Genomic DNA, 12,579 nt, shown 5'->3' on the forward strand with positions numbered 1-12,579 from the left:
ATCCAAACGCTTTCACCTGTGTTATAAATGTTTTGGAGATAGTGTCAAGGTACTTTTCAAAATCTATCAATAATAATAGGGCGGGCTTATTTAATCGTCTTGTTTCAAAAAGCAACATTGTAGAAAAGTCATCTCTTTCCACTCATACATCTCCCAGGTATAAAACCTGTTTTATTCTCATGTAACATTGTATCTAATGTTGATTTAATCCTGTTGGCTATGTAAGTACTTATGATTTTGTTAAGGGAGTTTAGTAATGAAATAGGTCACCAGTTTTTTAGAAACTTTCTGTCTCTATTTGGTTTAGGCAAACAATTGATAATTCCCCTGTTCAATGTAATAGTTAATTTACTATTTGTAAAGGTTTCGTATATAAATCTAAAAACCAGTGGGCCTAAATCTCCCCAAAAGAACTTAATAAATTTAATGGGGTAGCCATCAATTCTCGGCATACCATCATTCTTCATGGAAAGAACAGCTTTACTAATTTTTTCTAGGCTGCTTTCTTTTCCTAAATCCTCAAATTCTTTCTTTCTGTGAAATGTCAACAGGTCTTAAATCTATATCATTTTCATCCTCATATGGAAGACCATCTCTATACAAATTACTGTAAAATTGTTTCAGTTCATCTAGAATACTAATATCATCTGTCATGAGATCGCCGTTATTTTTCATAACACTGCCTATAAGCTTACTAGTAAAAATCCTGTTTTCCAGCTGACAAAAATAAATGGTAGGATTTTTACCTTCTTCATACCATCTAGTTCTTTTTAGAAATTGAATTCTTCATCCTCATAATTTTCTTCACAAAGAGTTTTTCTTAGTAGCTTGTTGTGCTAAATATTTTTCACTTAAATAGTCGCTTCCTATATTTTCTTGAAAACTTGACACTGCATTGTTTGAGATACTTACAAAATTAAGAACAATAATAATTCATACCTTATCGTGCCGTATTGTTTTGTGTATTAAGTGCTATAATATTCTAAAATCATAAGTTATGGAAAAACAGTAATATTTAAACTGTGTGTTTAGATTAAGCAGTATTATAAAGTTCCAAAATAATAAATAAAAGGGATGTATAGCTTGGATTAAGTAGTCTTTTGAGGTTGACATTGTGTCTAAAATATTGTTGCTCTCAACGTCAGTTTATTCATATTTACTCTTATAAAATAAATATAATTCAAAGGCCAACAAACGTAAAGCGTCAATATATTTGCCTCAATATCATTTTTTAAGAACGCCTGTTCCGTTAAATTAATGTCACTTTTCGATTTAATAAAAATCGCTACACTTTATTTATTACAATGTAACAAAAGTAAGGGAGTCAACAGATAACCCTGTCCAAGCCCGACAGTTTAACAGTTTAAATGTTTAACATTTTAGTATCTAAATATAAATACTTTGAGGAATTCCTTCATTAACATGAATACCTGTTGATAATATTGATTAGCATCTTACCTTATAAGAACAGACTGTAAGCATGTAACAAACCAATATTACAATTCATACAGCTTGATCCATGTAATGGTGCAAATCAGTTTTAGGAAACTTTATCGAAAATTATTATTTTATAACGGCAAAGAAAAAATATATATAAATAATTATCGCCCGAGGGGCTCGTGAGTTAAAACGTAAGGGGAGTGCATTTGGATCAAGGGTATCTACGTTAATCATTGATAAGGCGGCTTCATTGGCCACCGGTACGAAACCTATCCTCTATATCACTCGACCTTTATAAGAAGGATACAGACTCCCGGCATTCATACCCTGTGTTGGTCTGGACGAGGTGACATCATGGCACTTCAAGGTATCACTGTTCTCACTTTGCTTGGGATCGTGCAAATTGCTGTTGGACAGCAGTCTCTGTTTTCTTGGCAAGGTAACCAAAACCAGGCACCAGCCCCTCTTGCACGTGATGTGAGGGGTTTCCCCTTCGGAGGAGGGATTTTCGGTGGGGATCCTTTCTTCAACGACCGAAATGACTTTTGGGGAGATTTTGAAGAGCCAAGTAAGTTTTTATGATTTGTGTGTTCTTGCTTCCAAAGCGTTTTTTTTTCAAATTGCATTCAAATCTTTATGTACAGACTTTTCTTATTCTTATGTTTGTTTATTGTTATTTTTGTTTCATTATTATTATTGTTGTTGATAGATTTTTCTATAGACGTTCAACTTACGTGTTCTTGATATGGACAAGACACAGACATATTTTGAGTGCGTTTTCATCACTCAATGGAGATGGTTACAGACATATTGAAACATCATTAACAAACCAATCTGAATGCAAAATATGCATTTAAAAAGTCACTATCCGCATAAACATCAACGAGTATATTGCCACACATCCGCACGTAAATGTGTTTTATTTGTGTACGAATTCAAAAATATTAATGTGTCCATTATATCAACAGCAATGGTTTTTAACACCACTTCATAAAAGTTCCACAAATTGAAAATCTCCTCGAGGGCATTATCATAACGGATTATTATTTACATTTTTTTGTGCTTTTGCAGCTGTGTACACTTGCATTGGAAAAAATACCAATATGGATGAATTGAGAGTAACATTCAGAAATGAGGTAAGGCCAGCTATCAACATTTATCATAAATTGTTATGTTCAAATCGAATCTGATATATTGCAGAAATAGCCCCATTTGTATATTTGGCAGACCTCGAATGTCCAAATGCATGTTCATACTTTTAATGTAAGCAAATATGTATGTCATTTCCAAGGGGTTCTATTCAATCACTGGTGACATCGAAGAAGCGACTTCAAGAAGCAAATTGTGCCAACGGCTTCTTAATCATGTGTGCCTCGGGTAGACGGAACCGCTTCTCAGATGTGCACCTGTTGATCTGTTGGCAATTATAGGTAGTAAGACTTAATGACTTACCTCGCCCACCTGCCACGTTGAACACACAAACAGACCAACGTGAAGTGATGTCACGCCAGCAAACAACACATATCCGAAGCATGCTCTCAGATTTTCATCCACTGGCCACTGTATCACAAACCAAAAGCGAGATGTCAACATAAAGATGCTGAGACAAATATTACCCAAAGCTTAAAGATTCTTCAGTTTATCCTTTACACATATACATGTAATGCAGGTGGATTCCCCCTGTAAACCTGTACAGTATTCTATACAAATTGATTTTTCTATTAATCCCAGACAGCATTTAATGCAAAAGGATTCTACTGTTAATCCTGTGCAGTATTCAAAGCAGGTTGATTCTTCTATTAATCCAATACGGTATTCAATAGAAGAGGATTCCTTTGTTAATCTTGACCAATATGCAATGCAGGTTGATTCGTCTGTTAATCCCATAGAGTATTATTTGATACAAGGATATTCCTCTTTTAATCCTGTACAATTTTCAGCACAAGCTGATCTTTCTATTAATCCCAAGCATTAATTGATACAAGATGACTCTTCTGTTAATCGTGTACAATATTCAAAAGAAGTTGCTTCTTCTAATAATCCCATTCATTAATTGATACAAGATGTTTTTTCTGTTAATCCGGTGCAATAATCAATACAAGTTGATTTTTTTTTCAAAATGTGACACAAACTATGCATATGTCATTGTGACATTTACATTCCACTGAAATTAAAAAGAAAGCTATATAGAACGATGACCAAAACAGATATGTAGATTCATATATCGTATCCTCAAAACAGCCAAGCCGAAACAGGTGGGATAGGTGGCTGCCTCAACGTGTCCAGATGGAGGCCCGAGTGAGCGTTTCCGGTCAGTCACAAACGAGAGGTAGTTTTCAATTGATTGCAACTGAATACGGACGAGTTGAGGACGGCTGTGTCATCGGAGCTCTCGGAGACATCATCGGCAGCGACTCCTGGTTCAGACGAAGGCCCAATACAGAGTAAGTGAGTCAGTGGGTGGGTGAGTAAGTGACTGGACAGAAGACCCCACAGAAAGTGAGTGTGTGAATCAGTGGGTGAGATAGGGACTGGAGAAAAGGCCCAACACAGAGTGAGGGAGTGAGGGAGTGAGTGAGTGAGTGAGTGAGTGGGCAGAAGACCCAACACAGAGTAAGTGAGTGAATCAGTGGGTGAGCTAGGGAGTGGGCAGAAGACCCAACACAGAGTAAGTGAGTGAATAGGTGGGTGAGTACGTGACTGGACAGAAGACCCAACACAGAGTGAGTGAGTGAATCAGTGGGTGAGTACGTGACTGGACAAAAGGCCCAACACAGAGTGAGTGAGTGAGTGAGTGAGTGGGCAGAAGACGCAACGCAGAGTAAGTGAGTGAATGAATGGGTGAGCTAGGGAGTGGGCAGAAGACCCAACACATAGTGAGTGAGTGAATGGGCAGAGCACCCAACACAGAGTAAGTGACTGAATGAGTGGATGATTATTTACAGACCCGCCATACAGCGGGAACATTGCTGGGCGCGTTGTAAAAGTAAACTCACTCACTCACTCACTTTAGCATTCTCACAGGTTCCTGAAATCGTTCTTAATAAAACAAATCACCTTGACTGGTAGTGTGTATGCATCATTCACGCTGACCGCTGTCAGTAGACGAGTTCGTTACTTGACGTCGCGTTTAGCAACATTTCAGCAAAGTCACGGAGGGTGACATTAGAAATGGGCATCCCACATTTACCTCGCAAAGAAATATCCAGGCCGTGAAACGCCGTAGTCGTTATTCTTAAAATAAATGTCCAGACACGAATATTTGACGTAGCACTTGCTTCTACGCTCGTTCGTTATGGTAGGTGTGGTAGCCTCAAGGTTAATACGTTCGCTCGTCTCCCCGAAGAGACGGCTACGATTCCCCACATGGGTGCAATGTGTGTAGCCCATTCCCTGTGTTCCCCACCGTGATATTGCTGGAATATTCCCGAAAGCCACTCACTCACTCAATATCCTTTTGCCAGAATTGGAATACTTGGAAGGGAATTTCCATTGGCTCCTCGCCAAGGGCACACATCCACCACGTATATACGGGGATTCGCCAGTGCTGAGGCTCTCAATGGACACGGACTCGCAGTAAGTCTTCATTTTTCTTACACTTGGGTTATCGATGCTTCGTTCATGCTTTGATGATTCTGAATATAATCAGTGAATCGTTAAGTTAGTGGTCACATCCATTGACCTCCTTTTCTCTCCTATGTCAAAAATACGTTAACCCATACCTACACTACATCCTACTATAAACTTTTACTGGGATCCGAGTTTGAGGTGACGCATTCGTGGTATAGTGGTTATCCCGTCTGCCACTAAACAATGTTGTTCGATTGTGGATGGGTCAAGCCAAAGACGTTACATGACGTTTAATGATTCATACTTCGGGGGTAATATAAGTACTTGTATGCTCGGGGTTAGTTTAATGTTTGGGGTTCGACATGGCTTGTCAAAGTGCAGGTACTATAAAACCCACTTCAGGCGGTACGACCACACACACGCTCATCACGTACGTCCTCACGTACTCATGTGCATGCACGTATTAACTTCAAAAATCTTGAACGCAACATTTTACCTCCTCACCTCTTCCCTGTTGTGAAGAAATGTAGGATATACACAAGTTGTTTGTTCTAGACTTGTCCTAAAGTATAGTGTTATTGTTCGGATAACGCACCAATGAATCTCACTATAAGCAAAAAAGTAAACCAAATAACATGAAAGTGAATCCTCAAAATCTTACCTTGCCAGTTGAAAATGTGAACCTCAGAATTGTATACCTTTGGATAAATGTTCAACAAGGATCATAAATTCAAATCGTCATTATTGGTTTGAACTACAAGGGGTTAAGTACAATTCTGGGAACAATGTAACAAATTCACATGCGGTACGTGATGAGTGTTAACTTAGACCAACCCAACTTGTTCTCTTTGTTTCATTTACCCTCTACAGATAAATAATACAAACAATTTAAGCGATTTGGAACAATTATCGTTTGTTAAACAACTTTTATCATAAGTTGGCACAGGAAAATTATAGGAATTCGGAATCTTAATTTCACTTTATTTATACTTTTTTGTTTAAAGTGAAATTCATCGGTACCTTTTCACTGCAAACAGACTATAACTTAAGCGTTTGCGTACAACATTCGTGCGTAATCGTAACTCTTTGTTTTCACTTTCAGCTGTGTCTCCGCAGACAAATAAGCGGCGGTACATGCAACGGAATCATTCCACTATGTTGCAAGATCGGCCGTGATTCCAAGAGTGCCACAGAGTTGAACAGACCAAACTTTGGCTTTGGAATAAATGGCTCGCCCAACAACCTATTTGCAAGTTCAAGCGGCATACAAGGTGGTGTACCAGGCGCTCTGCCCGGAGCTTCGCCTGCTGGTATACCAGGCGGTATGACAGGGGGTGTGCCTGGTGGCATCCCTGGGGCATCCGGAACTGGGGGACTCCCAGGAGGTACCGGAAACACTGGAGGTGCTGCTCCTCAGTTCCAAGCCTTGTTTGGCGGCGCATAAGCTGGAACACAAACTCATTAGGCATAGAATCATCTAAAACTGTATGGAGTATTGCAACCCCGTTAACTATAAGATTTCAAATAAATATTCTGACCTTCGGAGTCAACACTGCATGATGAAAGGGTTTTCGTTTAAGGACTTTTCTCATTACATATAATTGTCATCAAAACGGTTAACTTCTTTAAGTGTCGTGTAGACACTGGTATGATGAAGAGGGGCAATTGTTCTGGATAGAGAACTTCTTTCTGGCAATAGATGCGACGCCGTCTTGAAAGCGGAAACGTCGCGTCTATTGCAATAAAGAAGCTGTCTAGCCATATAATTATTCCCCTTCAACAAAACGGTTGGTGATTTTTTGCTAAAATCTGCCTGATACATTTGATCCTTGCTAAGTTGTTCCAATGTTTTGGAATCGCAGATCTAGTATGTTCCTTTAAACATATACAAAGGTTCAATGTCTAAGGTTTCTGAAATGGTTTAACGTTGTCCCATTATGTGTGGGACTCTGGAATAAAGTGTCATTGTACCTTTAATCCCGCGGTATTCACATAATGGTTAATGTATACATTGTTTCAGGTTTAAACGCATGCAACGCGAACATTAAACTAACATTTCAGAACAAAAGATTTGTGTTTTTTTTTAATTTTTATTTTAATCGTGTTAAGGCAACAGGATCGAAGATAGTAATATGATGGTTTTAAATATTCTCGTGTCGTACTGTGATCATGATCTGAAGCAAAAGGGAGGTGGCGTGGCACTCAAATGGAGGATATCCTAAGAGAACATTTTACAGTAGTGCTGATCGTAGTGCTAACCACGTTATCGGACCTGTTGAGAGTTATCTCCCTTATTTTTGTTGGCGTGGTATACTCTCCGCTGGCGATCCGTTTATGACCGCTACTGGAATCTGTGAGCATGGTGTTGATGAAACAAGGGTAATAATCGGGAGACTCGTGGATTCGAACCCAAAACAAGCAAATACTGATTAGTTTTTCGCCAATTGTAGCAATATTTCAGCAATATCACGGCTGGAGACATATTCTACCCATGTGGGGAATCGAACCCGGGTTCTCGGCGTGACGACCCACTAGGCTTCCCCGTTGCCGTTTTAAGCACGGCGTCCCCTAGGTCCTACCGAGATGATGTGGCTGTCCTCTGCGTCAGTTTGTAAGGTACACGCAGAACGAGAGCAAACGTTTCCTCTGTTTCATCATCGATGGAGTCGTGGATTCATGCTTAACGTAATGACCGACTAAAATGGGGATCGGGTGGACATGATGGATGATACATCGTTATTGGATGTGTCCACGTGAACCCATATTGCCGTTCATTACAGTAACTGCACCAACAGAACTGGAACGTTTGCTGTCTTCCTGCGATCAACCACCGTGGCATCCTCGCTTGACGCGGTTGGCTGACCAGATAATGTTTTTCATGCGTCGTTCTACAACATGCAGTCACTCCACATATACAAGTATGACGTCATGTTTGTTGAAAGAAACTCAAAGTCCTACTTCGAAATGCAGTAAAACCCATCAACTCAAAGTCACTCTTAAGATAAAAGTGTATCGAATTATCTGAAGTTCGAGAGAAGCAGATAACCCACGTAAGATATTCCCGATCTAAAATGGTACGAGATTATAGAATTCGTGTTACGGAATGTGTATCATTTCGTTGAATTTAACAATAATCCGGCAATATTTTGATGATAGACATCAGAAATGGGCTTCTAACATTTTATCCATGTTGGGAACTGAACCCCGGTCTTCGTCTAGAAGAGACAATGCAATGTCACTGGAGTTCATGAAGTTATACTGAGTGAATCACAATCTTGCAGGAAGAAAATGCATTGAAAAACATTTAGAAACCACTATGTCGACCGAACCGGCAGATGGAATTGGATACAGTACCTCGTCAGTATCACATGGGTTAATAAATATTATTAAAGGACTATTTATAAAATTTATTTCAAATGAAATATTTTTAAAATATCTACTACCCAAACTTCTGATTGTATATCACACAACACTGTGTTTTTCGCCATTAGATTCAGGTTTTTGGTTTTGTATTTTCCAATGTTGTAGTTGTTGATACTTAAAATCAAATTTTCGATCGATTAGAGCTATTTTTAGTTTTGAGGGAAACATAAAATTGATTAAAAAGATTAAAGTGAACTACATCCGATCGATCACGCGATGCCGACCCGCTATGCCTGGGGGTTGTAATGATGACGTTATCAGTGCAAACGCCCATCTTGTTTGATCCATAATCCATCAATAGTATGTCAGGATGTTGGCCTGAAAACTCATCACGTTTATAACACCGGCGATTAAATCACCGTCCGGTCATTCGCGTTAGATTTGTACTTTTATAAAAGGCTACAAAGTGGGTTATTGCTTCAAAAGCTTTTGTAGAACAGGGCCCAGATTATCTCTTAGGGCATTGAAAGTCGTAAAGTCCTTGCATTCAAATGAACTTACGACTTTCTTAGCCCTACGTGAGCTTTGAAAACCTAGGCTCAGGGTCCCAATCCATAAAGCGTTCGTAAAGTTACAATAACTAGTAACTTTACACTACATCACAGGCTCCGAGGAGGAGGTGGTGGTGCGAGGAGAGCTTAAAAAAGTTCGGCCCAGGGTCCAAATCCACGAACTTTACAGTTCATCACAGGCTTACGAATGACGTAGTGCTACGAACGATTCGTGGATCATAATAACATTGTGAAGGCGATAAGTAGAGTATTGGGACGGTAGCCCATTGGTTTGTCATACAGAGGGTTCGATTCTCCATCTGTTGCTTCATGTCAATTCCTGCTGTGTCCATAATACCACTTGAATATCGCAGCAAGCAATAGGTCTACAACGTAATGGCAAGCCGTTTTCACATTTATTAAAATATACTGATGTCTTAAATTGTTCTAAATATGTCTTGAATAAAATAACAGGCATCTTGAACTGAATTGAAAACATCTTGAAATTGAAGACAGATATCTTGAAATACATTAAAGATATACTGAAGGAATAATAATAAATATCTGCATTAAAAAAATGTATCAGCAATAAAATTCTAATCGCGAAATCAATTAAGGATATAGTGAAGCATGCTGATGATATCTTGAAAAGAAAAACTGGTAAACGCTTAAATTGTGTTAATGACATCAGAATAAGGGTCAAAGATATGTACCAATGCAGTTAGGTTCCCCATATCTTACAATTACATACCAATTATCTATGTAAAGATGTATTGAACTGAATAGGAGATATCTTGAAGCAAATTAAATATAACTCAACCAGAGATATGTTGAGAAATTACTGATGTCTTAAATCGTGCTAACGATATCTTAATTGAATTGAAAATATCTTGAATTGAATTGGAAGTCTCTTTAAATTAAGTAAAGATACTCGTGTGACCTCTACTCTAATTTGAACTTCTGATGTCAGCGTTACGGATATTGTTCATATTATTTTACACATTTTGGTGTGTGTGTGTGTGAGTGCGTGCGTGCGTGTGCGCGAGGGTTTGTGTGTGTGTAGTTACATCAAAGCATGATTTCCAGCTGTCAACCTTATACAGTTGAACTGCACGAGGACCTCACACCTTACATCACATTGCTGAAATGCATGTGCAAATATCGTGCATGTAAACAGCTACATTTGGTGTAAAGTTTCAGTTTTCACTGATTTTTATCATTGATTGAACTCATGACAATAATCTTGTCAACGTTTCGAATTTGTTTTGCAATACATCAGGTCAAGTGCAAGCAGTACCTTCAAACAGTATGGAATATTTTTCAAAATTTAGTTTAGAATAGCTGCCTGAAGTAACTGGCTATACTTACACTTATGAATCTAAACTTTTGATGGGAAGTATATATTTGAACAGATTACAGATATCCAAAACAATTGAACATATCTATAATTTCCTACTAAATGTGGAAACGGCTTGGCATGCAAAATCACACACTAGCGGAGCGGAATGGAATGAGTGGGGATTTACGCCGCTTTTAACAATATTCTACTGGCAAACAAGGACCGGTGCAGAGAACACATATACGAGAAGTAGGCGGTGCACAGCAATGTGCAAACCTATTTGGTTTGTGAAAGGTAGAGCAGATGGAAGCTGGTGCACGTACAGCGCAGAGCATTGACCCTGCGCGTAGCCGCACACGCCTTGTTCATAAGACTCTCGTGTTGTCGGGGACGACCTGGGGCCCTCATACATGCTAATACGGGTCATTTGTCAGATCGGTGCTCAACATATCCTTGTTTGCCAGTAGTAATATCACGACAGAGAAGCACCTAATCGAAAGCCGCGACGCGGTCCTGTACATGTAGACATTATCCTGCTTCTACCCATTTGAACCTAGATCTTCAATGTGGCAAGATAAACGAAGGGGCTGTGAAAGATCGTTGGGATCAACGGAAATCATCGAACGACATTCAAAGGTTGCAAGACACTAGGAAACACGTGATACCAATGTTGAAACTAATTCACTCGCTCTGTCATGATATAAACTTTCTCTTCCGTCTCTAAGCCGGTGGACAAAACGCTTGTTCGTCACACCGAAAACCCGCGTCGATTTTCAAAGCAGGGTACCAGTGAACGTTTTTGCAATTATTTCCATAAACTCAGCATTTACATAGCTGGCATCATCGCAAAAGCGGCTCGGAGTCTCTTTCTTGCTCTCCTGCGGCATCCAAAGTTCATAACGTAAACGGCAAAGACGCCGTCAATTAGCGTCAAACTCGTAGAACTTCGTAATGATTTTACGAGCGCTTCCCCTATTAATGTCATCATCTTCACAGCAAACCAGAACCCACGTCCCTCTATTCCATCGGCGTCCAAGAGCTGGTTTAAAGCGTCAGTCCAGCCCAATGGAAGCACTATGTGATACAGGCCTATTGTCGTTCTATGAGTGTATTCGATGTATGACCTCTGCCTCCGTGGTGTAGTGGTTACAGCGTCCCCTAGGAGAGCGGAAAGTCGCAGGTTCGATCGCGGCCGCATCATACTAAAACACGTTCAAAATGGTACTTGTTGGTCCCAGCCAGGCACTCGGCATTAATGGGTACAAGGAATGGTAGGCTTGGAGTCAGTATAATGTATCTGACTGCGGTATTCATGCTTGACTGGAGCATGGGATCTCAGTGAGCCAGCTCTACAAAACCTATTTAAGTCTGCGTTAGTACATGCAGCCACATATACACACACGTCTTCAAATTATCGAATTATGTTCAAGTAGAGCATTAAACCCCATTTCACCTCACCTGAGATGTATGACAGGTGTCAGATGCACAAATGAACGTATTGCAAAGTTATGTTTATTATATGATTTGATGTGTGTTGTTGCTGCACACTCAGCAACTGTCCAGGTAAATGACGTTGGTGTGTACATGATCCACTCTATACAAAAACTCTAGTGTCTGACATCATGAACACATAACTATATATGAGTTAACTAAGAGTGTCCCAGGGAAATATGTCCAGGTATGTACTTTTGAATGTAAGAGTGCCATCAAGAAAACCAATTATCCTTCAAACTTGGTGGACCTTCTTTCCCTAGGACCAAAAGTAGACTATTAAGAATGTTCCAGTGTCTTTCTATGGTATGGGTATGTTCCTCCATGTCAGCAATTGTTGTATGTGAACAGTAATATGTGCATGCCACTTAACCTGTAAGCAACCGAAACAGAACACCTGAACTCAATGGCTGAGTTAGTGAGGTTAGTTTTACACTGCATTCAGCGATATTCCAGCTTTATGGTGGCAGTCTATAAATAACTGAGTCTGGACCAGACAATCCACTGATCAACATCATAGGCATTGGTCTACCCAATTGTGACACAATGACATGAGTCAACCAAATCAGCAGGCCTGACCACCTTATACCATTAGTCATCTCTTACCTCAGGCATGGCTTAATCATGCCCAATGTAAACCCAGAACTTCCTGGATCCAGTGACTGAAAGCATGAGCAACAATTCAGGGCACTAGGCTACTATGACCAACAGACTGGACATCCCAAATTGGGTGGTTCTTACATCCAGTTCTGAGTACTTGGGGGTATCCTTGACCAACACTCTGCACAGCGTTTCTTCCAACTAAAATACTAAATAAGTACTCCA

General features: G+C 39.7%; 1 protein-coding gene across 1 annotated transcript; it reads left to right on the forward strand.

Moving 5' to 3' along the window:
- The first annotated feature begins 1,732 nt into the window (after positions 1-1,732).
- LOC137291285 (uncharacterized) lies at positions 1,733-7,078 on the forward strand. Its single transcript, XM_067822584.1, has 5 exons — positions 1,733-2,008; positions 2,512-2,576; positions 3,682-3,884; positions 4,905-5,016; positions 6,113-7,078. Exons 1-5 carry the CDS (start codon positions 1,795-1,797, stop codon positions 6,452-6,454), a joined length of 936 nt encoding a protein of 311 aa, XP_067678685.1. The 5' UTR covers positions 1,733-1,794; the 3' UTR covers positions 6,455-7,078.
- Positions 7,079-12,579: the final 5,501 nt, after the last annotated feature.

The sequence above is a fragment of the Haliotis asinina genome, chromosome 7, assembly GCF_037392515.1.
Source record: "Haliotis asinina isolate JCU_RB_2024 chromosome 7, JCU_Hal_asi_v2, whole genome shotgun sequence".
Classification (NCBI taxonomy): Eukaryota; Metazoa; Mollusca; class Gastropoda; order Lepetellida; family Haliotidae; genus Haliotis; species Haliotis asinina.

Bases quoted from the DNA above. Each gene is read 5' to 3' on its own strand.
- LOC137291285 (XM_067822584.1), top strand. From the start codon at position 1,795: ATGGCACTTCAAGGTATCACTGTTCTCACTTTGCTTGGGATCGTGCAA. The intron at 2,577-3,681 runs GTAAGGCCAGCT...TCCTCAAAACAG, and splicing joins GAGTAACATTCAGAAATGAG to CCAAGCCGAAACAGGTGGGA. The intron at 3,885-4,904 runs GTAAGTGAGTCA...TCCTTTTGCCAG, and splicing joins AGACGAAGGCCCAATACAGA to AATTGGAATACTTGGAAGGG.